General features: G+C 38.1%; 1 protein-coding gene across 2 annotated transcripts; it reads right to left on the bottom strand.

Moving 5' to 3' along the window:
• Positions 1-445: 445 nt before the first annotated feature.
• Positions 446-27,341, bottom strand: Fibp (acidic fibroblast growth factor intracellular-binding protein). 2 transcript variants are annotated; one of them, XM_090171278.1, is made up of 10 exons: positions 27,090-27,341; positions 23,867-24,095; positions 14,539-14,665; positions 13,022-13,081; positions 12,707-12,807; positions 12,513-12,646; positions 11,374-11,555; positions 11,122-11,208; positions 10,612-10,712; positions 446-582 (listed from the first exon to the last, which is right to left on the bottom strand). In XM_090171278.1, exons 1-10 carry the CDS (start codon positions 27,184-27,186, stop codon positions 504-506), a joined length of 1,197 nt encoding a protein of 398 aa, XP_090027404.1. In that variant the 5' UTR covers positions 27,187-27,341; the 3' UTR covers positions 446-503. The 2 variants fall into 2 exon arrangements, with proteins under 2 accessions (XP_090027404.1, XP_090027405.1); XM_090171279.1 differs by lacking the exon at positions 13,022-13,081 and having other exon boundaries at positions 27,090-27,336.

Genomic DNA, 27,341 nt, shown 5'->3' with positions numbered 1-27,341 from the left:
AGTAAGTTAAAACATTTAATAGAAAAAGGTTAAGAACAATAATTATTATACATCTGATCAACATGAGAATACAATGCACTTCACACGAGTATAAACCTCCCCGACGTTATCTACTAAGCAGACGATATTTTTACAGGTCCGCCAGGCATAACAACCGTGTAGGACATAACCCATATATCACAGTCTATTTCCAATAATTAGCTGAGTACAAGGCCATTGGTAAATGTTTAGTTACCACCATTTACGATACACCCGGTAGAAATATAAGTTTTATGAATAAAGCCTTCGCACGCCTGGTTTGCACACAAACTAGAGAATCTTATATTATTTGGGACCCTAACATGTGCTCATAGAATCGTAAAAGTAAAAGACAGTTAAACTCTATTTAATAAAAAAAGGCCACCAACATATAGATTTTTTTAAGTGAAACCATAAACAAATTGATAAAATTATTTACAAGATGAATTTATTCATATTTATTATTACAATTTCTAATTGAATTTTTAATGATGATACAACTTCAAAATACAACTTGATAATGTTTTCATGTATCTCTCCCATACGTCATTTAAGTGGATTTCACTAAAAAAAACAGTCTAATTTAAACAACTGGGTATATGACAATACTAAATATGGTTTTTCCTTCAAGGAACTTAACACAGAAAATATAGGAGTTTATACTAAAAATTACTTGAAATTATAGGAATTTATAGTAAAAACCTCTTGAAAAAATAAAAAAAGTTAAATCAAAACTAATTTATGTAATATTGCTTCAATATTTACTTAAAACGTGTTTAAAAATTAAAATGGGAAAATATTTAGTGTTTTAGTTTTTTTTATGAATAGGATTCGATAAAATAAATGCTAACCTCAGTCCTAGAGATAATATACATCATTATTATCAAGTAAAAACCCGGCTAAGTGTTTTTTTTTTAATATTTATAAGTTAAGGTTTTTAGTTAGTTTCCCATAATTGTTTCAGCCTCAGTTTCAACAGCTATTTATTGACCATTTTTAAATTATAGGGATTTGTATGTAAATTTTTGAGAAATAGGAGGAAATAAAGGAATTAATAGGAATTATAGGTAGTCTGGGATCCCTGCACAAGGCATAATGACAATCAATTGAAAATACGCTAAGTGTTGGTTTTTCACAAAGTACTATTTTTTGGTGCTTAATTTGACTTAATCAACAGTTTTCTCCAATACGATCAATTTTTTTTCACTATTCAGTAATAGAATCAGAAATGTTTCACAAGGCATTCCTGTGCACTATAGAGTAGTAGCACTCCGTAGCTTTGGCCATGGCCGCCATTTTGGTCGCAAATTTTTTATCTATAGGAAAGAGCATGGGTGACGTACTAGGACGTCACAGTGCCATTACTCTATACCCTAAATGCTCTGAACGCGTGGGGTGGTTTTGATGTTTATTAAAGAGCTTAGGATTTGAAAGTTTTTGTGTAAAAGGATAGGAATGATATTTTGAAGATTTTTAAGCATCGAATCTACAACATTTGTTATGTTAATAAATAATTAATTACCACTGGAAAAGCTTATTTTAAAATTTAGTACATATTGTTAAAAAGGCTATCAAAATTATCCAAATTAGTATGTAAATTGATAATGTGAAATTACTCTTAAGAAGAACATACTAGCAGAAATACATGAACCGAAATTATCAACGACCTCCTTTTTATTGGGGGGCATTTTCCCATAGTACAAGGGAGGAAATAACAAGTCGGCCCAGGCCGTAATATTAGTTCCACATCAGTGTATTCGAATGGGCAAAGCCATACACCCTTAGTAGACACAGGTAGGCAAACTAATACAAAGCTTTTGAGGCTTTGTGATTTCTTATCGTTGGATATATAAATTGCCACCCTAAGTGAAAGGGTGGATGCCACCCACCATCAGGAGACCCGGGTGGGCAAACTAATATAAAAACTGCTGAGCCCATGTGATTTCCTATAGTTAGATATACTATTTACCATCCTATGTTAAAGAGAGGCCACCGCCCACCCTCGGGATACATGGGTGGGCAAACCAATTCATAAGCTGTTGAGGTCATTTATTGACTTAACTTGCAAGGTAATTTGACAAAAAGCTATATTTTAAATTTCGATCTATTTGTGGTAGAGCTATAAACGGGTAGTCTTTACGTGAACTTGTAAGTTAATATACCTAAGTTTTGCGAATGGTATACGGCAAAGATTATCGTAATAAAAATTTACCTTCATAGATATAAAACTACATATGCCCGAATGCCCCTAGTTTTTGGATGAGTATGGGAGCCCAATAAATAATAATGGCGGTACGTAAGTGTGTGAAGGGAAATAGAGTCTTCAATGCTTTAACTTTTTAAGCGTACGCGTGTTCTTAATAATATAATATCTTATCCCGATAGTGACTTCAATTTATAATTGTTTATCTATGGTTCTATTGCTTTTATTACCCAAAAGGAAGTTCGTCAGTGTGGATTGAACTCGTAGTTTGTCTTGAACCTTTTGTTTGGTGTAACGAGTGATGAAGTTTTTTAATGTCTCTTGTTGATTTATTTAAATAAGAAAATAAGTATCTCATTGTGGGGCTTTTAGAGCATTTATAAGTACATATGGGGAAGAGGGCATTTAAAATTTTCGAGCTCTTTTATTCGAGTACTCACTTTCGAGCGAGGCACCTTAAGCGAGTATGCCCACCTACCACTGCTCACCACCCGAACATTTAAAATTTTCGAGCTCGTTTATTCGAGTACTCACTTTCGAGCGAGGCATCTTAAGCGAGTGTGCCCACCACCCACCACCCACCACCCGACGCGAAGTTTGAGGTTCACTTGACCTTAAATTCCGAAAATATACGTAAAATAAGGCGTAAAAACGGACGAGAATTTCGACAACTTAACTAGCCAACTCCCCCCGCGCCGCTAAAACTGACGAGAATACAGTAGAAGTTCCGAACAAATTTTGGTAAGCTTCCAGTGGCCGAGAGCGTAAAGGCGTCATTATTCGGAGTTTTTGACTGTGAGTTCGAATCCCGGTTTCGCCAAAACCGCAAATTATTTTCGCAGCGCCATCTGCCGTGTCGTTGCTTTCCACACCAAACAAACAAACAAACAACACTTAACGACAATCCGTCCATAGCAATAGTCCCACTTCGATATATATATATATATATATCTCGATGTGGAACTAAAAACCGAAGGGATTTCAGCCCGCCCGCGGGAGAGGAAAAATTATAGTGCATCACGGGTAAATTACTTCGACATCTAGTGAGAGGAAATATCAATAGCCAGGTGGCGTACTCAAGTAGCCTTGGTGAAATCGGGAGAGGCTGAATTTCGAGGGGGGTTTTCTCCTCTTTACTAAATAGAGGGGGGGGGAATCAGAACTTGCCTCCCGTGTTAGAGGAATAGGACGTTGATAATTTCGGTTCATGTATTTCTGATACTAGTAATTGGGCTCATCCCCGTATTCTAACGCACCTCGTACCTTCCATTGGGATGTCTTTGTGAATCATTTCAGTCTATAATTCAATCATATACCATAATAATAGACTAAAGACCAGCTTTCAATAATACTTTTATTTGCTCTGTGTGAGTGGACTATATGATTTTGAAAATTGGCCTCATAAAAATGACCTGTCAAACTATGTACCATAGTTAGAGTACAATTTATGAGAAGATACTGTCACGGACAGACTACGCTGGCAAAATACATAAGCCACGTGCCACAGACCGGACGTACCAGCTCTCCCTCCCGCGGCGCTCGTCCCATGGGGTCGGGCTCCTCGTTTTACCCCCCCGGCCCGTGCTATAAAATAAGGGTCGCGTCGGGGAAACGGGCAATCTCTCTGTAGAGGTAAACCTTTAGTGGGAACTTAAGACTGATAAAGTCCAGCCTACTAAGGGTTTAGTTGTTCGGCGGAAAGGCTGCAAAAGCTACCCCGACAACTTAGTTCTCTTGCGGGATCTTAAGGCTGAAAAGCCCCGCTTGCAGGAGACCTGCTTCTGCGGAGAGAAGAATACCGAGTCCCCAGCAAATAGCTATCGCCACCCTACGTTCGCGTTGTAAATCCAGTGTAGTGTATATATTTCTGTAAATAATTATTCCCTGTATATAAATAAAAACCAGTTTTCCTTTAACCCACGTCTCGTGAATTTATCGCGTGACAACTGGTGGAGGCGCCGGTTTCGCTCCCTACCTTCCCGCCACTGTCCCCACTCATGAGCGAGCGTTCATCGCTGTCTCCAACTCCTCCCGCTTCTTCTGCCGCTACCGAACTCTACTCGCTGCCAAACACGAAGATTTCGTCTCCATTGCCTGATTTCCCGGCTCCGCTACTTCGAGCTTCTCCCGACGTCGTCATCCCGCCAGCTAGCGATCCACAGCGTGTCTCTCTTCGGACTCGCAATTTTCCGCCAGAATTTTCCGGACTTCGCCAGCCACTTCGTGTTCTTCGCCGACCAACTTCCACCATGGCCACGGCTGCAGAAATCTCCGCCGCGGTCTCGGCCGCCCTCTCTGCGCTCACTCTTCACAGCACCACTCCGAAGTTTGCTCCGGCAAGTCAAGATGTCCACGATTTCGTCACCATCTTCGAAACCAAAACCGCCGGAAAAACTGATATGGAACGCCTCGCCCTTCTCCCTTCGGTGTTCCTCGGTACCGCTCTTTCTTGGTATTCAGTGCAGCCACGCACTCGCTCCTCGCACCGCGTGGAACCAATGGAAGTCCGCCTTGACCAGTGAATTCGGGAGATCTTCTCACGCCATATTCACCGACCTACTCGGTCACCGCCAACTGCCTGGGGTGGACCCAGTCCACTACTATCGACAGACTATTAGTCTTTGCTCTCTCGCCAACCCGAACATGGCCGAGCCCGAGAAGGTCAATTTCCTTCTCCATGGTCTCCTTCCCGAATTCAAGGAAAAGATGACGCTCATGAGCCCGACGTCTACGTCCGATTTTTTGGACAAAGTCCGCATGATAAGTTCTCTTCCTCCGTCGGGCTCCACCCTCTTCGCTGATTCTAAGGTCTTGGAGCTCCTGAATACACTGGCTACCCGTACCGCACACCTTGAAGCTCGCACAGTCACTCCTGCGCTTCTCCAACCATCTACAGGAAGCGACTACGATTCCCTACGACGAGAGGTTGAAGGCCTTCGTCGCGATATGGACCATATGCACGGTCAACGCTCTCACCGAGACCCTAGTCCTCAATACCAGGGCCGGGACTCGAGTTCATACGGCTCATGCTACAATTGCGGCCGCCGTGATCATCTCGCTTCATACTGTCGTGAGCCCTCCTATAGTCGCGACAGCCGAAGTCGTTCGCCCGGCCGGTCCGACTACTCCGGTGGTCGTCCTCGCTCTCCATCGTCATTCCCTCAACAACAGTCCGCTTCCGCATGGACTCGCAACCGCAGTCCTTCGCCCCATCCTCAGTCTCACAACCAGGGAAACGGGCCACGGCAGTATTAAGGGAGGGTACTCTACCGTCCGCCCAAGACTTCGTTCCTCTACTTCTGAATCCTGCCAGCAAACTAGTCTCTCTACCCGCCACAATCAACCACCACTCAATTCAAGTCATTCTCGACTCTGGGAGTACAAAAAACATCATCAACCCCAGTTTGGTTCGCTCTTTGGGTCTTCCAACACATTCCGCCGGCCCAATCCGGTTACGTGTGGCCGATGGGTCACTCATTCCTCCGCTGGGTGCGTGCCGCCTGGACGTTACTATCGGCACAACTACGCACCACATCGAAGCTTTGGTCATTCAGAATTTCGACTACGACTTGCTCCTCGGATTAGAGATTTGCGATCGCAACGATGTAGAACTTAGCTTTCGCACTCGATCTGTGACGATCAGAGGTGACGACTTTCCTCTGCCAGACACCATCTTCGAGCACTCCAATCTTGTTCGAAACGCTCACGACGTCACTATTCCCGGCCAGTCAGAGTCCACACTCCAAATCATCGCTCCTACGGCATCTGGTTCTATGTTAGTCGAACCCTTGTCGTCCACATTCCAGCGCTATGGCTTACTGATCTGCAAAACTCTCACGTCCTTCGACAATGGCCATGGGGTTATCCGGGTCGCTAACCCTCACAACCGTCCCATAATCCTCAACCGTAAAACTACCATCACACGGGCACACGACATCTTGGAACTTCATTTATTGGACTCTCCTGACGACGCCCGCGCAGTCCATACTATCCCTCCTGATCTGGACATTGGGACCGAGCTTTCTAGCGCCCAGCTACTGGAACTCGTCGGTCTTCTCCACAAGCACGCCGCTGTTGGAAGGTGATTTGGGCAGAACATCTTTAATCAGCCATCAAATCCACACGGGGGATGCTGCGCCAGTTCGCTCCCACCCTTATCGCAAATCACTAAAGAAACGGGAAATACTGCAGGGGGAAGTTGACAAGTTGCTCGTCAACGGCACAATACGAGAGTCTTGCAGTCCATGGGCGTCCCCGGTCGTCCTCATCAAGAAACGTGATGGCTCTTGGCGTTTCTGCGTCGATTGGAGAAAGCTGAACCTAGTCACGAAGAAGGATGTACACCCACTCCCTCGTATCGACGACACTCTCGATCGTCTGGCAGGGGCCTCCTTGTTCACGACTCTAGATTTGGCTTCCGGATACTTTCAAGTGGACATCGACGAGTCTGACAGAGAAAAAACGGCCGATGGCCAGTTTGAATTTAACGTTCTGGGGATGGGACTGTGTAACGCACCGGCCACCTTCCAGAGACTTATGCACAAAACTCTCGGCGGGCTCATGTGGAAGATCACCATGGCCTATCTTGACGATATTGTAGTCTTTTCCCGTGACTTCCAGTCCCACTTACGCCACCTCGACCAAGTTCTTACTTGCCTTCGGCGGGCTAATCTCAAAATTAAGCCTAGCAAATGTTCATTTGCAAAGCCCCGCATTGTTTACCTTGGGCACGTCATCGACGGGTTCGGCATTTCGCCAGATCCCCGCAATTTGGAGGACGTCACTCGATTCCCCACCCCTCGAACTGTCAAAAACGTTCAGCAGTTTCTGGGGCTATCTGGGTATTACCGTCGCTTCATCGCCAACTTCGCCCAGATTGCAAAGCCGCTCACGGAACTCACAAAGAAAGACATCGTCTTCCGGTGGGGTACCGCTGCAGCGGATGCCTTCCATCAACTTCGTGATTGTCTCATCTCCACACCCATCGTTCAACATCCTCGATGGGAGGAGCCGTTCGAGGTTCACACCGATGCCTCTGCTTACGGCATTGCAGCTATTCTCAAGCAAAAGATCAATGGCCAAGAACGAGTGATCGCATACGCAAGCCGACTGCTTAACGCCGCCGAACGCAATTACAGTCCTACTGAGCGGGAATGTCTCGCAATTGTGTTCGGGGTGAAAAAGTTCCGTCCGTATATTTATGGTCGTTCGCTCTCCGTGGTCACGGACCATCACGGCCTTTGTTGGCTGACGTCGGTCAAAAGCCCTAACGGACGTGTGGCTCGGTGGTCACTGACCCTACAGGAATTCAATCCGATCATCAAATACAAAAACGAAAAGAAACACCTAGACGCCGACGCACTTTCTCGTTCACCGTTCGAGCCAGCGCCACAAATCCATGACACCCTGCTTATGTCCGACGCCACGTCTAGCTCCACCCTGGATTTGTCACAATACGATATTCCTACTATACAACGCAAGGACAAGTACACAGCCGCCATCATAGATTTTTTGAAACTCTTCCCATCAGAGTGCCAAAACCAGTCATCCGCGCCGCTCGATGTTTCGAACTTCACAACGGCTTACTCTATCGCAAAATTCGGACGGGTGATGTCATTAAACTTGTTCTGGTTGCACCCAAAGAACTTCGCTCTGCCATCCTTTTCGGCCTTCACGATGATATCACATCCGGTCATCTGGGTCTTCGGCGGACGTGGGAAAAAGTCCGGTGTCGTTTCTTCTGGCCTAAAATGTTAGCGCACGTAACCCATTACGTTCAGTCTTGCGAGTCTTGCCAGAAACTAAAAACCTACCCCTTCAAACCGGCCGGGCTATTACAGCCCATACCGCCGACGACGACGACGAAACCCTTCACCCGGGTCGGCCTCGACAAACTCGGACCATTCCCTCAATCGCACGATGGCAACGTCCACGTACTGATCTGCACCGACTATTGCACACGGACAGTCGTTGCAAAAGCAATTCCTCGTGCTACTGCGGAAGAAACAGCCCAGTTTCTCACTAAAGATGTCATCTTGAAATACGGGGCGCCTCGGGAACTAATTACGGACCGACGAACTGAAAACGTAAATAAACTTGTGGAAGAGATCAACAAGTTATTCACCATCGAGCACCGACGCACCACGGCGTAACACCCGAGAACTAACGGCCAGACTGAGCGATTTAACAAAACCATCGCTGACATGTTATCCCAGTACGTGTCTAGCAACCATCGCTATTGGGACCCTTCCTGCCGTTTCTCGTATTCGCGTACAATACGTCACTTCACGCAGTCACCAAATACACGCCATTTTTACTCCTTCACGGTTATGAGGCCGGTCTCCGTCTCGACGCAGCACTCCAGCTACCAGCGGCGACGGTAAAAAGCCAATGGGGTTTCGAAAACATCCTTTACGCCCAACGCGCTCGGGATTTGGCTGCCCAACGTCATGCAATTGCGCAACAAAAAGACAAGGAGCGCTTTGACCAAACCCGCAGGGAGATTTCGTACAACGAAGGGGACACAACGAAAAACACCTCGGCGTGTTCCTGGTCTCTCGGAAAAATTGTTGCACCAGTTCACCGGCCCGTATCAAATCATCCGGCAAACCGCCCCAAACAACTATGAAGTTTGCAATTCCGAAGGTTCAAAGACCGATATCGTCTCCGTCGAGCGCCTAAAACCGTATTTCGCGCGTAAAGATTTTGAAACGCTTGGCCCGGCTAGCACCACCTTGCGAGTTACGTTTAAAAAAAACCCGACGGTTTTCGAATTTTCGTCAACCGATCCTCCAAATCGCCAAGAGTTTCCACGAAATAACGCTCATTGTTCGGCTTCCACAAACCATCTTTCCCAACCTCTCACCCCCTCGCCCGCACCTGCAAATTCCCTTCCCTTGCCAGATTCTGGCATTCCTGATCGACTCTCATATCGCCACTAACAACACCAGAAGTCAGCCGGCCGCCATTTTATCGTCACTTTTTCATCTCCTCGACCTTCTCGATCTCGGACGTCTATCTCTCCGCTCACGTTTCAAAACAATGAAACCTTCGCAGCAGCGTCGTCGCCAACTTTATCAAGCACGAACCAAGTCACTACAAGCCACTGACCCTCTTCATCCCAACATCCTTCGCAGAATTGAAAAACAAAACCGCCGGAACGAGTGCCGTCAGCAAACTCAGCAAAGTCGCAATATCCCCACTCATCAAGCGGCCGCTTCAACACCTTCGTCGAAAATTTGGTATTGGACTCACTCCTAGAGATATCGCGTGCCTAAAGATTCCACCCACGGACGCTGCCGATCTATCGCCTTACGAGCTCTCAACCTCGTTAGTGGATTTTTTTATCCAACATCGCATCAACGCTCAACCACCAAACACCGTTTTCGCCTATCCGGTTGCCTTTTCTGAGTTTCTGTTCAGGAACCCACCTCGCCAAGCGCTACACTTCTCTTCCTCCACAAGCGATCTTTTCGCCAATAAGGTCCTGCTCATTCCGTATTACGCATTTCACCATTGGGCATTGATTATCGTCGACCTTTCTCGCTCTCTTTTACATCATTTCGACGCCACTACCACGACGCCTCATCTTGGGATCCTTGACCTTCTCAAACAGTATCTCCACGCCGAGGCTGCTGTTAGGGGAATTTTGGATTTTGACGTCTTCTCTTTCCCCACCGAATTCGCGTCGCCAGGAATTTCGCTTCATAGTTTCGACAGTGGTATCTACATGTGTCGCCCGCTACCTGCAGGACTCTTCTAGACTCGACGCCCCTCTCGATGCTCCAGCAACTCGTCGTCGCATCCTCAAGGAATTAACAAACGGATCACTTTTTCCTCATTAAACCTTGTTTTCAGTTTTACGCCGGGGTTCGGGGGAGCTGTCACGGACAGACTACGCTGGCAAAATACATAAGCCACGTGCCACAGACCGGACGTACCAGCTCTCCCTCCCGCGGCGCTCGTCCTATGGGGTCAGGCTCCCCGTTGTACCCCCCCCCCCCGGCCCGTGCTATAAAATAAGGGTCGCGTCGGGGAAACGGGCAATCTCTCTGCCTCTCTCTGTAGAGGTAAACCTTTAGTGGGAACTTAAGACTGATAAAGTCCAGCCTACTAAGGGTTTAATTGTTCGGCGGAAAGGCTGCAAAAGCTACCCCGACAACTTAGTTCTCTTGCGGAATCTTAAGGCTGAAAAGCCCCGCTTGCAAGAGACCTGCTTCTGCGGAGAGAAGAATACCGAGTCCCCAGCCAATAGCTATCGCCACCCTAAGTTCGCGTTGTAAATCCAGTGTAGTGTATATATTTCTGTAAATAATTATTCCCTGTATATAAATAAAAACCGGTTTTCCTTTAACCAACGTCTCGTGAATTTATCGCGTGACAATACATACCTAGAAAAAAAGTCATTTTGAATAGGTACATCCAAATAAACATCAAGAAATCGTTGTAGCTCACTGTATGTCCATCTTGCATTTCTACATGATTCCACAATCTAAGAGTAATAAACAAGTAATTAATTCCACTAGTAAATAAATACAACCACGCCCAAAATGAAAAAATTAAATAATAATAGTGTATAATTCTTTACAAAACCTTTTTAACCATGACTTTTTAGAAATGAACAATTAGCCTTTGATAACAAAAATTGGCTGCTAAATGGCTAAATTAAGCTGTTTAATTGTCATAAATTCAAGTTACACTAGGTAATTTTATTCAATAGTTAATTAGTTATAAAATAATAAAGCAACCCCCATAACTTAAGAAGTTTTAACGGAAGTGCTAAATTTCCTTTGCTACAATTAAGCCACACGTACATTTTTTGAATATGTGTTGGTAAATTTTCTCATCTTCAGCTTTTGCAAAATGTGTTCACCATCAAAGAATATTGAATAAGTACAAACCTTTTCTACAATATCTACGAATAAGTCTTTCGCTTCTTTACTGTGGTTTAGGCCATAGGCAATATTTATCATTGTTCTTGAAATTGACTGGAATAATGAAATACTTAAGAATTCCTATATAAATATTTCACATATACATTCTATACTATTAGCAATTGAATATAATTTGTATTACACTTGATTTCATGTGGTAAACTTAATATTTTGTGTAAGTGAAAACTTGAACCAAAAATTAAATTTAAGAACTTGTACCTTAAAATTGTTTTCCATATCACTCATTGCACGTTCATTTGGCCTATTATTTGTTCTTATAATTTTGAGAACAAGAGATCTATGTTCTTCTAAGAGATCTTTTTCAAGTAGCATTTTAAGTTCGCGAAGTTCTTGAAGAAATTCTCTGTCTATATCCATTGCAGTTTCTTCATACCTACAATCTGAAAAATTAAATTATTACCACTAGCAATTTAGATTTCTAAATAAGATATTGAATTGGGGCAAAGGAAGGGTTATTAAAGTGTACATCATCTTTAGAGTTTCAACCCGTGTGTAAAAAACCATTCAACTACTCATGGTAAACTTCTAGGAATTGATGTTTGATATCTGATATCTGTTGCTTAATGTGACCCTTCAAAATAGTATTTAAAACAAGTTTAAGGAAGAGAATAGTGTACCCCATGCTAACACTGCTCATGAGTAAACAAATTTTAATACTGCAGTGTTGTTTAAATGCCATCCTGCGATGAGCTACCAAACAATACTTATTTCTTAAAAGCACAATCATCATGTAATAACCCTTACCAAAAATTAAGTGGTCTAGGAACTTCGTTTTAAGTTTGTATTTGGAACAAATACCAACTAAATACTAACTAAAACCATACATAAAAACAACTTATTACCAACTAAAACCATACTGCCAACTTAATATCCACTTATTACCCCTTTAACTAGTTTATTGAAAAATGCTGACAACTTAAAACCAACTTAATACCAACTAAAAGCCAACTTATTTTTTGGTAGGGGAAAGGCAAAGTATTTTAAAAAAATTAGACCCCTTTTAAAGTTTATGTAAACAAATTCCACATAAGTGGTTTTTTTAACAATTTCAGAATGCAAAAATGATTTAAGAATTATTAATTTATTTATGAGTAATAAAGCATACTCAGAAAGTCATAAAGGGAGGGAGGGACCAATTTATCCATTAACTATTGAACTATGTTAAAATCATAAAGCGGTCAAATCGGGAGTGCAAATGTATTACTGTCAAAGCTACAAGCCTTGAGTGAAGGAGTGTTTGAACTCACAATTGGCAGTGGACTTCACTTGTTTAAAATTATAAAGAGTGCATAATTTTTAAATTTGAAATACATTGGATGAGATAAAGCAAAACCTACCAGGCATATGACAAGACCACTTCGACATCATTTCAAAAGCACAATGGAGAAAATCATCAAACGTTAAATACTGAAGTTTTCGTTTGCTAGTTTCAAACTTATTATTGGTCATATACGCTATTGCGGCATATTTCCTAAAATTAGATATTCTTATATAACGACCAGCCAGTGAGTATTGAAAAAAGGTTACAAACCTGGCTAAGCCTTCTGGAAGAAGGAGACTGTTTTGAATGTTTGGTATAAGTGGTTTTGATTGATCTTCAACAACTTTATACACTCTTTTCACATTGTCAAACTATCAAAAAACCTGGTTAATGAATATATCTTCCTTGATTTACAAGTTATTTTAATCAACTGCCTAGTGTGACCATTTCTTATTAAATTAATTTCCAGATCACCAAGCAATCTTCTATTCAACGCAACTGTGAACATTGAATGTTACTGGAAATTTAAAACAATTTACCTGAGCAAATATTAAATTTTCTTGTGCACAAATTCTAACCCCACACTACAGCACTTTTTGATTTTTTGAGGATTGACAACTTGGAAAGCTTTACCGACAGCTTAGACTCTTGTACAATAAATTTACAAATGAAACAGTAATGGAAGAGGTAATTTAAATTATCCAGAACAGTTTGAGTCACATGTTATTTGAATTATGTAAATATTTTAACCCTTTCCTATAGAGGTTAATGGTAATTGTTAGTGTAGGGAGCTGTCGGCTCGCTTGGCATGAAGGGCTTGCACCACCCTCCTAAGCATTGTAACCTGGCCACCTGTTTCAGGCATTAAAAGTCGCTAGATGACTTGCGCCTAGGGTGGTGCCTTGGGTATTAGCCTAGCTGATTATTATTATTATTAGCCTAACCCAGGATTAAATGAGTTTTAAAATAGAAATTGAAGTTAGTTTTAACAGTTTTAAACCCCCAACGAATCTTATTATCATACTAGCTGTCTATGAGGCATTCAAAAGTTCTCATGGACAGTAGCCAAGAAGATATGGTACTTATAGAAAACACCACCTGATGTTCTTGAAAATGTTTTTCACAAAATTGATAAGATCACTGAAAAACTTCATAATTTATACTGAACAAAAAACAAACAGTTAACAAATTTTAGTTACCTCTGTGACAGATGGGTGTCATTGTTTCAACTGAGAATATCAGGCAATCTAACCAAAGCTACAGTTGTTTACTACTGGCAATATTCTTAATTTGGAAAAAATTATTGGACCAAGACTGTATTTATTTATTCTTAGGGAGAATGACTATGTAAATATTATCCATGGTCATTATGATCTAACTTACCCCCTGCATGAAAGGGGGGGGGGGGACAATATCGCTGGTGTGTGCTTCAATTGCGTTGGAAGGCGTAAGATTTAGGAAAACCAATTATGACCCTAGGCTGACTTTTTAGAACATGAGGGGGATTGGGAGCAATGCTAAAAATATTTTCAACATAGTCATTCTCCCTAAGTATAAATAAATACTTTCTTGGTATGTTTTTTACCTAGAAAATTATTATTGTAATGGTAGTATTTCAAATTTAATCTCACTAGAGGACCTGTGTAAAATAGCTGTGTAACGCTAAGTTGGATATCCTCAATAAATATGATTAAATAATTTAATTTACAATTAAATCAGCTCATTTCATTGGCTTCGTAAAGCTTACATCTTCCAACACTACTGAAGCACAAGACAGTGACGATTTTCCAAGCACCCAAGAATAAATACATTCTTGATTGTACAAAATAATTTTTAAAATCTCATGGGATTTTAAATGATACGAAACGTAAATGAGTAAACCAAGAACAACCAATTTTGGAGAAAAACTAAGATTTTTTAGTTTTCCCCCATTTGTTGATCTAATTTAATTCTTTATGCTTCATATAATTCTCAATCTCCAGACCAATTAAAGTTTAACTCATTGAATTTGCTCTAGTTATTTGAATCAAAGATCACAAAGTAAGAACTTTTTAGGAAACAATTCAATGGGCATAAAATATCACATAATTACTTTGACTTACTTGTCTACGGCAACTTCTAATATTAATACCAGTTTTCTCACTAACTTCATCCAAGTCTTTACGGTTACGTGAAGAAAGTTTCTTGCCTAAGAACTCTCTCACAACCGGAGTATCAAATTCGTAGTATCTGCACATCGACATTTAAGAAAAAATGAAGGGCGGTTTGAGAAAATCTTAATTTTTGAAATATTTTACATGGCCCTTACTAGCATTACTTTTAGTGAATGGCATGTCAAATGAGATAAGTAAATGTTTTATAAACAAGCCTATTTTGTACTAATCTAATGTAGTAATAACCCACAAAGGAAAGAAGACTACAGTCAAAAGATTCTGACAAAAATAACTCGTATTACAAACTGTAATATAGCTATAGTCAGTTTGTAATGAGCTATTTTCCTACTATGTTTAATGTTATTAACTGTTTGAAAGATAAATTAAAGGAAAAGTTTGGTTCCAAGATTTCTAGCGCTAAAAGTATAATTTACAATCTTATGAAGAAAATACAAGCGAAGAAAATTTTTAACGAACCTTAATAATTAGTTATAATTTAAATTAATTAACGCTGAAATTTGGGTGCCACCATTACCGATTTCGATCAGTCACCGAAGACACCACGCACGAAACTATAGGGCCTACTCTCTCTTGCTCTATCCGAATAGAGATAAAAGCAGGCTTACCGTTGTACATGCTGTATTTTCAACATGATTCTCTCTATGTCGTCACATGACTCACAGACTCCTCAATCGTTGGTGAGTTTGTTTTAGACTGGCCAATAAAAATACTAGATTATAAATCGTCTGCTGTGTTTCTTAAGCCTAGTTCTAACAGTCTCTCTCTAATTTTTTGCAATTATATTTCATAAATCAGAAATGCTTCGTGTAAATCCCTATGAAGTTAAACCAGAATATACAGAAGAAGAACTCACGAAAATAGAAAATCAACGAAGAAATGAGATAGTTGGTAATGCCCAAATTCAAATCAATTTAGAGGAAATAAAAAAACTGCACATGTGGGAAATGTGTCCCTGAATGGGTTGGCCTAATTGGTGATGATGAACAAATTCAATGTTGCAAACAAATTGAGAAGGTTATTGAGTACTTAAATGAATCTGATGGAGATGAACCAGCTCAGTGTGTAACTAATGACATTGATTATAAGTTTATGTGCCAACAAAAGCGTGCTTTGAGAGCCACTTATAGGAGCTATTTGCACGCTCGTCAAAGACAATTATCTGAAAATTTTACAAACAGGTAGGTAATTTTATATTCAAATTTACATGTAAATTATATGTAATTATATTTTATATTTTAGAACATATCATTATACAGCTTATCGAACGTATACGCATCTCATTTTTCAGAAGCTGGAGAGAGGTAATCGCAACGCTGTCCCACTTTGCACAATTCTTGACATACGAAAAAACTTTCCTGGAGATGATGTAAATTCATATACAAGCTACGAACCTGGAGTGGAAATGGAGAGATTTAGGGCTATTTAATAAGTTTTATACGCTACCAATATTTTTATGATATTATGATGATGATTTATAAGATATTCTGATTCTGAATATCTATTTAATGACTAATAGTTTGTGCTAAAAATGTTGTGATAGTAAATAACCCAATAACTCGCTACTATAGTTTTGCGATGTTGATATAAATTCTATAGGCTATTTTTATATCTTTACGATATTAAATTTTCAAGTTCAATCATTTCTCTGGTGCTATATATAAAAAAAAAGACGTCTGCACTAGTCGCAACTTTTTTCGCTCCAGCCTAAGGCCCGATTTCTATTTTATTTATATCTTTATTCTTAATTATTACTGTATTATTTCTAAAATATGGTTTGACTACCCCCAGTTTTTGGGATATTCATTGATTCATTATGACTAAATACTGCTTGCCAAACTGTAAGCATGGTGGAATAGATGAAACAGCAGATACAATGGCAGTTTGTGACTTATGTCTATCAAGTTACCACATTGGTTGTATTGGTATCAAGGTGACAGAGGCTAAGAGATTCTATTGCTGCACCCAGTGTTGATCTGGTTTAAAACAAGCTTTTGAAACAACTTGAAGTGTCTAGAATACAAATTAAGTCCTTGAAACAAGACCTTATTAAAATAAAAGGTGATCATACAACTAAATCTAACTGTCTCTGTGATGGCAAATTTAATGTACTGGTCACTCAAGTTGATCAGATCTTAAAAGACATAGGATGTTTAAAGAAAGATGTTAAAACCATTGATGAAAGTTTTACAGATGAAGTAGAGTCTATAAAAACGGATATCGCAACTTTGCAAGAGAAATACGAAGTCAATGATTCGACTACACAACAGTTACTAGACATCTCGAACAGGTTAAATGTATGTGAAGATAATAAGCGACAAGATAACCATGAATCGAACACGCTGACTGAACAGGTATTTTTAGACAACAACAGTGAAGATGTTACAATTAACAAGGTAAAAAACTCAGATACTTACGCTGGGAGGTTCATTCAGGGGTTGGTGAATCGAAATAACTCACAAAAAAGCTCAACTTCAAAATCTAGTCCACCCCTGAGAACGACGAGGAATAATAAACAACTCCTGCCTAATGGAAATGGCAATTCCACAAGGAATAATATGGTAGGCACTAGGGATGTCCGTGTAAATAGAAAGTCAGCCTCAGAAAAGCTTGAAAGAACTATGCCAATTGATAAAAAGAAAAACTGTAGCATAAAATTTTCATCTCAATATCATAATTACTTTTTTGGAAACTGTTCTAAGTCCATGTCAGAAGTGGACATGAAAACATTACTGAATACAATTGGCTTAACTTACACAGATATAAAAAAGACTGCTCGTTCATTAAACCCCAACACATTATACAACTGCTTTGTGGTGCGATCTACTGAAAGTAAAGAAAGTTTTCTATTCCCAGAAATCTGGCCAAAAGGCTTATATGGTATTTGCCTGTCCTGTGACCAGAAAGATTCAAAGAAGATCTGGGGCACGTCTGACGATGTGCTTCTATCACATTATGGATATGTTCCATTATATAAATATGCAATTTTAAATGAGGATGAAGAAACGACGGAAGAAGACATTGTTTCCTATCTAATCAGTCTAGGAATTGAAAACCCGGAAATCTCAATCATAGAATCTAATAACAGGGGAAAATCTTTCCTACTGGTTTGCAATGCGAAATATCATAAAATTGTTTCCAACAGAGAGAACTGGCCACGTCCACTAAAGATTACTAGATACAGAGAACCAAAATCTGAGGGAAATAATAAAAAAGATGATACAACTTTAATACAAGCACGTGGGGGCTGTGATAATTGACTTTCTGGGATCAACCAGGGGGTACCCAAGATAAGTAATAACAAAGGCCTCCGTATATGTCACCTTAATGTTAGAAGCCTAAAATATATGGGTCGGTTAGAAGACATAATTCACCTCATAAACCAATACAACATAGATATATTTGCTTTAACAGAAACCTGGTTAACAAGTGACATTCCGGACATAATTTTTAACATAGATGGATATAATTTAATGAGAAAAAACCGTGACTCACACAGAGGTGGTGGAGTTTGTATTTTTTATAAAGAATCTTTAACTATTAGTAAAGCTGAGTTCGACACGAACCTAAACCTAGAAAATGACTATTATGAAATACTATGGTGCAGGTTAGTTGAAGAAAATTCTAAACCAATACATATAGGTGTTTGTTACCTTCCTCCGGACCTAGATACAGACTTAATATCTGATGAATTAAAACTAATTGTACAAACTGCCAGGGAGAATAATACCGAAGTACTACTATTGGGGGATTTCAATTGTGATCTCCTTCACAATCCATATTCTAAAAAAAACTAAAATATTGATTAATTCTATGGAAGACTATAAACAAATTATACAAGACCCAACTAGAGTAACTATGAAAGGTGCAACATTAATTGATCACATTTATGTGACTCATCCAAATCGTATTTCGTATCAAGCTGTTATACCAACTGGCATCTCAGACCATGATCTTCTACTATGCATCCGTAAAAAGAGTTGCCCAAAAATTGACAAGAAAATTACAAAAGTTAGGAATTACAGAAATTACAATGTTCATGCTCTAATTAAGGATATTACGTTCAAGCTGGATGGGTTGGATTTCAAGAATGTAGATGAAGGTGTCACAAAAATGCAAGCCTCAATTTGGGAGGCAATGGACTACCATATACCTATGAGGTCTAAACACAAATCAGTAATAACCCCTCCATGGCTCACAAATGAAATTAAACATCTAATACACAGCAGGAACATCCTGAAGAAAAGGTCTTATAGGAACCCAATCCTTGCCGATAAATACAAACGTTTACGTAACTTAGTAACGTATAAGCTACAGTGTGAAAAACGAAACTTCTTTGCAAAAAAGATAACTTTGTCCAAGGACCCGGGTGCTGTCTGGAAGACCTTGAAACCTTACTTAAAGAATGCCACCCATAAAATCAATTCTATTAGAGACTCTAATGACAAACTGACCAGTAATCCGGTGGAAATTGCGGAATTATTTAATAAAAAATTTATTAAAAATCAAGCTTACACACAGAACGCCACAGATATAATTCAAGGTGACTCGCCCATGACGGATGAAATTTTCTCATTACTTGAAGTAACTGAAGATCAAGTATTCAGTTACTTGAAAAAATTACGAACAACCAAAGCTACTGGCACAGATGGCCTCTCTTGTTCTTTAATTAAAGTCCTAGCAATTATCTTGGTCCCAACGTTAACGAAACTCATTAATATGTCTATTAAGACAAACACTTTCCCGTCAGCCTGGAAAAGAGCAAAAGTCATTCCCATTCTCAAAGCAGGTGATCTAATGGACCTGGAAAATTACCGTGGAATATCAATTCTTCAAATTCTATCAAAAACACTGGAGAGGTGTGTTTATGACCAGCTATTAACTTATGTCCTTCTACACAATTTGTTATCACCAAATCAATCGGGCTTTAGACCAGGTTACTCCACCACAACATGCGCCATAAATCTCCACCAAACAATAATAAAAGAACTGGAGGAAAACAAAATTGTTGGAGTCATTTTCCTGGACTTATCAAAAGCCTTTGATTGAGTTAATCATAGCTTGTTAATTAAAACTCTTAAAAATATCGGTGCTGACAACAATACAACTGATTGGTTTGAATCTTATCTAACGGATAGATCTCAAAGTACGTTCCACAAGAAAGCATCCTAGGCCCGTTAATGTTTAACATATATATCAATAATAACTACAAATCCTTATCAAATTCAAAATCCTTTGAATACGCTGATGACAATTCCATTTTGAATTCTGACCATGTTACTAATATTAATATTTTAACAAATAATCTGGAGAGTGACTTTAACTCCCTTAAAAACGTTTTAGAGGCTAAAAATATGCAGGTCAATCTAGCGAAAACTGTTTTTATGATTTTCTCCCCTCACCGCTTTAAATCTAGCACTAACTTAATCGAATCCCTTGGAAATACTGATCTGAAAAGAGTGAGTGATGAGGACCTATCGTGGAAACCACATATAGACTATGTTATTTCAAAAGTCAATAAGCGACTATGGTTGTTAAATCGATTCTTCAAGATCTTGGATATATATAATATCAAGTTATTGCATGACTTATTAATAATGCCAATAATTGATTACGGCAACCTTCTATATATGAATGGACCTAAATTATACATCAGGAAACTTCAAGTAATCCACAATAAATGTGGTAAATTTATGTTGCATAAAAATAGAAGATCATCTGCAACAGAAATGCGTGCGGAACTGGACTGGATGACACTGGAACAGAGATACATTTGGATGCTTCTAACTTTCATGTTCAGGGTGAATATATCAAAATTACCAGAATATATTCTGGACTTATTTGAAAAAAATGTACATCATAAGTACAGTACTCGTGAGAAACTGACTAACTTCTCTCTGGCCCCTAAGGTCAATAAATTCAGTAAGCAAAATCTGAGTGTCACTGGGGTAAAATATTGGAATGAACTGCCCAGAGATTTAAAAAATAGTCAATCATTAGGGAGTTTTCGTCAGAATGCTAAAGACTACGTAATTGGACAATTTTATCATTTTTGGTATATCTCTTAGATTTAATTTAATTTTAATGTAATGGATCCCTCTGTAAAAAAGTTTTTTCAACTTAGTAGGATTTATCCAATAAAAGCTTATTATTATTATTATTATTAAATTATTGACCCCATTACCCAGAATTACAGTTTTAAATGTCTAGATTAAGTCAATTGATTATACTGTAATACTTATTCAACTTAATCACACCTTTTTAATATTAAAAATTTTGTTTTTCACATTCAATAATACTAAAGCTAATTCTTTAAATATTAAATTTAATCTTTAATATACTATATTATTATTTCATTAGCCCAATTAGTTCTACTAAATAAGGAGATAATGTAGATAGTGAACTAATATTTTTTTAATGGTGAAATTAGAAAAATGTTTGCACCAGAATAGGTAAATACATTTTTAAAATTTGCTTTCGATTACAAATGCCTTACTTTTTTGCAGCTTCGATTAAACTTTTTTTGTCTGGACATGGAATCGGAGCAATATTTGGTCTTTTACGAGGTGCATTCATCAAATAAGCCAGTGGTATTTCATCTTTGTTAGTTAGTTTACGGTTGGCAATATTTTTGATAATATCATAAATGAACACTTAAGATTTAGGCTCTTTGCGAGGTCTTGCATGCCAGTGGCTTTGGAAAAATAATATTCAAATTCTTCTTTATTCAAGTGGTTTGGTTGTAGATTCGACTTATTTTCAAAATAAAATTTTCTGTCTACGTTAAAGTTGTGATCTAAAGCGGCTAACATTGTACGCGCTTCCATAACATCAAAGTTAAATTCTTGCTGCTTAGGACAATATTTTAGAAGTAAGCTGTGGTACGATTCCAATTTAGAAGTATGAGAGAATCCGCTTATTTGTTTGAAGTCCCGTAAAAGTCTCTTTTTGTTAATAATCTCATACAAAGCATTGTAAGCCGGAGTATCAGGTTTAAGCCATTTCTTTTTTCTTGATTCTTCAGTTGAGAGAGGACCATGAATGCAAATTTGGTAGTGGGTCAAACTTGCGAATGAATGAACATTAGTGACATGATAAATAACAGATTTCCACATATCAATTAGAATGTTAGGGTCTCCGTTACATTGTTCTGCAGCGAACCACATGTGACGACTAAGAGATTTTACACAGGGTTTTAAATCTTTGTTGGCCTTTTTCTTAGATACAGCTGTAATTTGTTTTGCATTACTTTTTGACAAATGCCAAACATCAAATTGATGGTCGATATTTGGATAATTAAAAATGATCTAATCTGAATATGACGGTCAGATGTAATTCTGGTGACTTGAATTCCACATTTATCCATTTTTAAGAGGCACCTTTTTAAGCCTTCCAGTTCCATATTTGTCAATTTGTATTCCACCTCATTTTTGCTAAGTATTTCAAAATGGATACATTTGTCAGTATCTTGGTCAAGGAACGTAACACCACAGTATTTTGCCGAATGGCATACAGAATCAAAATGTCCATTGACTGAAACTTCTACTTTAGGAGAATTTCCTAATTTTTCTATAATATTAGTTTTCTCTTTTTTCCATGCAACCCGAATTTCTGGTATTATGTAATTTCTCTGCAAAAAGTAGAAAGTAGGATTTTTGATACACTCTAATCCCAGAAATTCAAAAATAGATAAAATTATTTGAAATGTAGCACCAGAAAGCAAAATACTTGAAGCTAATAACAGATTTCCAGCCGGCATTCTTCCCAGTAAGGCTTGAGAGAACCAAACAAATTCATGCCCACTAATACATGCCATTTTGACCGTTAATTGACTGGAACTAGTTTGCAACTGAAAATTTTCTGTTATACCAAAAGCACTTTCGCAGTTACTTTTCCCACATCGTAGCCTACATAGCAACTGCTTCAGTTGACTTTCAAAAACGATATATTTTCTTTCCTCGACTATGTCCTTGGGAATAGATTTTGTAAGTGTAGGTGAATAGTTGGACGATTATGTTGAATGTGGACTAGGTTCGTATAGTGACGCAGTACCTGTTGAAGATTTTTTAGATTCCTCAGAGATTCCACTTAGGGCTGCGGGTGATGAATAAGTTTCTTTAGAATATCCTTGTGGTGAAGCGTAGGTTCTTGTTGACACTGTTACAACATTTTTCTCTTGTAGAGCTAAAATTTCCATTTCGATTTCCAATTGCATACAAGTTTTCAATCTTAAAACAGTGTATGAATAGCAACTTCTTTACTATTTTGAAGGATGTAGTGGGTTTTATTACTAATTTCTGGATCAGTTTGTATTCCTATTTCTATGGTTTTGGGGAATGTAATATCACTTGCCTCATTGGCTGATTTTTCATGAATTTCTTCCCCAGATGAAATATTTATCACGTCTTCTACTACGTTTGGTAAGTTTAGTGTTGGCACAGAATCTGACTTCAGCGTTAACTTTTGCTTCGAAAATTCTTTGCCAAATTCAACAGTAATGTAATTGACATACTCGAGAAGAATCACAAAATTGGTTTACAATTAATCGCCTGTCCGCCCTATTAATATCGGACAAATGCTTAGCCTCTAATGTTGCTATAACTTCTTCGAACTTTTGTTTCACCGATTCTTTGGCATATTTAATCCACTTTTTAGCTGATTCTAAATGTCCTTCCACATTGGGAATTTTAAAGCGACTAACACCAGATTGTTTTGAAGTTGTTTTATAACCTTCAATCACACAATTAGGCATTTTGGTAAAATCTAACAACGTTGGATTTTTCTACTGTTTAATTTTAATATTTTCCGTCGGATGGCAAGGCGTTCGCTATGGCCAATGATTGAGGAGTCTGAGTCATGTGAGCACATGGAGATAATCACGCTGAAAATGCAGCATGTACAACAGCAAGTCTGCTTTTATTTCTATTTGGATAGAGCAAGAGACTCCGGCTCTATAGTTTCGTGCGTGGTGCCTTCGATGATGGATCGCTAGATTGTTTTGAAATCGGTAATGGCGGCACCCAAATTTCAGCGTTAATGAATTAAGTTTAATTCATAACTAATTATTAAGGTTCGATAAAAAAATCACTTGTATGGCCTTCTTAAGAGTGTAAATTATAGTTTTAGCGCTAGAAAACTTGAAACCAAACTTTTCCTTTAAAAAAACTATGAAAAAAATTAATGTATTTTTAATAGCGCATTATGCAACTTTGCCCATTAAAAGAATATTCAATTAAATTTAATAGCCTAGAGCACTTACTTTTTAATCAACATATCTTGTGATGCGGGTGAGAGCTGAAAAGCCCACTGCCCAGCAAGTTGTGGTGGATTTTGAAGGTGGCGTTCTAGCATCTGAAAAGTACGATAATGATCCAAGATGTCGCTTACAAGTAAATCAATGGGTGTGACTAAAGTCTGATTTCCAATATTCAAAGTTGAATGTGTTAATGAAAGTTCTTCTTGATAAATTTTCTTTCCAGCCTCAGCAGCTGCAAAAACAATTAAAAGTACTGTTAAGTCAAACATAAGGCTTGCAATGTTTTCAATATGGTAGCTTAGCAATGTTTATAATGGGATTACATTACAATACCAGTCAATCAATAGTGTCCCTGAATTTTTGTACCCACATTCAGCCAAATTGTATAATTCCAATATGTATCCACCAAATATATTTAAGTTTAGTGGTTTCAATGTCAGTAGGTACGATTTCAGTATGTGTTATTTTTTTATACACCCACTGTGGTTATAAAGAATGGGGTTGGGGGGAGGGGCGCAGAGCAAAGCGAACGTGCAGCGCTAATTATATAGGTTTTTTGAACAATCAATGACTTAATACATACTTTTCCAATCTTGTGTTTTAAGTGTAATCCACGAAAGTACATTTATTTAATCTAGCAGTCTTTTTAATTTTTTTTAATATCCGTGATTTTGGGTTAAATTGGTAGAAACAAAATAGGTGGATATATATTTGCACAAAATCCAACCAAAGACGAAGAAGAATAACTTCACCAATTTTTAGCAAAGATTAGGGAGTAAGGATTGGCTTGGGAGGGATTCCAATAACGCCGTTTTATCTGTATCAAAAATGTATTTATATTTAAAGGATCTGTGTAGTAGGCAAGTCTCGTTTCCACATACATTTTTCATTGTATCGAGTCTAAACACATTGGATTTAGGGAACCAATTCGATATTGAGTGAATTTGATTGATTTTTCAGAAATTTTAACATTGGTTTTAAAGAGGAGAGAAAACTTGTTAGATTTCATAAATTGTGCAAATATTTTCCATTGTCAATTATGAATATTTAAATTTTTTTTTAAAACATTGTGCATTGTGTTATTAAATGAAACACTCCCGAAGGAGGAACAGCCAAACATATGATACTGAACATGTTTCAACGTGCGTTACAAAATAACTTGTCCTGATTTTAATTTTTTTAGTGAAGATTTATGAAAAAATAATTTAGGAACAATTTTGGAATGATTGAGGTAAATTTAAATTGCCTTAACCAGAGATATTCTGCTTTACAAGGTTGGATTATGTTGTTCACAAATCAACATAAAATCTCCACACCAAGGTCTGAAAGAAGAAAGTCTGACGCACACTTCTATTACTGGTATAGCATTGTAACCCAATTTATTTTTATTAATATTTAGTGGGTTGGTTAAGGGTTATATTAACTTAAATTAAATATTACAAGTAGTTTAATATGTCACTAGGTACAGCAAATTTACAAGCACCAATTACAAATTTTGGTTAATTTACACCAAATTTATCCTGAATTATTTTTAAATAAATTTGAAATAAATGAAGAACGGACGTCATTTCAAGATATTTCAGGAGGGGCAGAACTTGAGCTCTAGAAAACATTTTTTTAAAGGGCAAAAAAGCGTAAAATTTAATATTTTATGATTTTTAATCGAAGTAGTTTTAATTGCATAATTGCTAGTGATTTTCAGGATAATAGACAGAACAAGACATTTTCTCAAGATATTCCTTATACTTCATCCAATTTATGAGCTTCTTTAGTTTATAAAAATTCAGGGGTGGAATGGTCCCCTTTGCCCCACCCAAATGACGTCCCTGCATATAAGTATTCTCGTTAATGAAACCTTGTTCAATTGAACCAGGGATGTGATGTCACTTCTAGAATGTGGACCGAGGATAAAAAAAACGCTAAGATTTAAATTAATCTTATAGATTTTGCGTACACTTTAGCCATGTAGTACAAGTGATTTTAAGTAGAAAACCGCATTTTTTATCGTAGTCAGTGAGCAAGGGGGAGAGCATAAGTGGGTGGCCAATTAGTGGTTTGGATATTAGTAATTTATGCTTGATATACGTAACCAATTTTGATGATCTCTGCGCCACAGGATAGATAGCAATCTGGGCTTTCATAAGAATATATGTAGATTACCCACAATGCATTTCAGATGGAAAATAATCAGGTTTTAAGGAAAAATCCAAAACAAAACTAAAATAATTAAAAAAATTATAAATTTTTATTTTCTATAGCTCTTGCTTTAAGAGTAATTTAAAACCTTATGTTGAAATAACTTAATTAGGGTGTGAAAAATCTTCTCAGCTAAGGGTGCTGGCACAGTTTTTCTAACGTCAAGGTCTTAGAAATTTACATTTTTCAACTCAACCAAAGTTTGTCAACTCTGAGAAATGTTTGCTGAGAAAAATTTTGCTGTTATTTCTTGTACCTAAGACCCAACAATTCACGTTACTCGTTCATTTACTGTATCCAAATGGACAAAACCCAATCTGAGGTACACGATAAATCTATGGCCGTGGAAGTTGTTGCGCAAAGGGCGAATAATACAATATCACAAGTCACACGCTATCAAACATTCAACAAAGATTTGTAGTATTACCCGAAACTATAAATTATTAACAAGGTTTTACATTATAGTTATGGCTGTTCATAAATTCTTTAGGATTTAATTATGATTACGAAATCAAAGCACAAACAAACATTTATTTAAAACCAACTAGAGGAAAAGGTTCATAAGCTGCATCCACTCACTGGATGGCGATTGCATTACTAGATAGATTATTAGCCCCATGTTTTGGTAGAAATATTGAATAATGAAATAGGCTGAGCCAGTAACCATTTAGGTTTCAAAAACTCCTTAGCTAAACCGACCAATCCTTCACACATAGAGTATACATACTATACAAACTGTAGACTTAAAGTTCATACTTCAGCTCTAGTTGGAATCCAGAGTTGGTCCCCCCCTTCAACCTACTGAAGATACGCTATTTTACAAATTCACTAAATATGTTATATTGCTTTTGAAATGAAGCTTACGAATGTTTCGTTTAAGTATTATAGTTAGAGAAGTAAGCACTGTAAATATAATTTAGTCAAAATTATATAATTTGCTAAAATAGCAAATGTGTTTTATCTCCAAAAGGTATGCAGACAGCAATTTTAAAGAAAACTCCCACAATTATTATTTTAAGTATTTGATTACCAGTAAAACCATCCAGCCAAAGCTGATAAATGTCCATATCAATAATAGTATTGTTACCCACAAAAACATCAACCTCTGTAAACATTTTTTCACTCATAATATTTGGAACTTATTGACTTGAAATTATTCCCATGCCAATTATCCTATTCAATCAATATAGAGCAGCCTAGCGGAGAACGGAAGAAATTAGCTTAGATGCTAGATTATCTTCTGCTAAAGACGCTTTGTCTTTAAAAGCTGCGAAGTGTCTGC

Source organism: Leiobunum rupestre, chromosome 4, assembly GCF_980474605.1.
Source record: "Leiobunum rupestre chromosome 4, qqLeiRupe1.1.hap1, whole genome shotgun sequence".
In the NCBI taxonomy this organism is placed as follows: domain Eukaryota; kingdom Metazoa; phylum Arthropoda; class Arachnida; order Opiliones; family Sclerosomatidae; genus Leiobunum; species Leiobunum rupestre.
The sequence above is the reverse complement of the archived record's forward strand: the minus strand, read 5'-3'. Positions and strand labels throughout refer to the sequence as shown.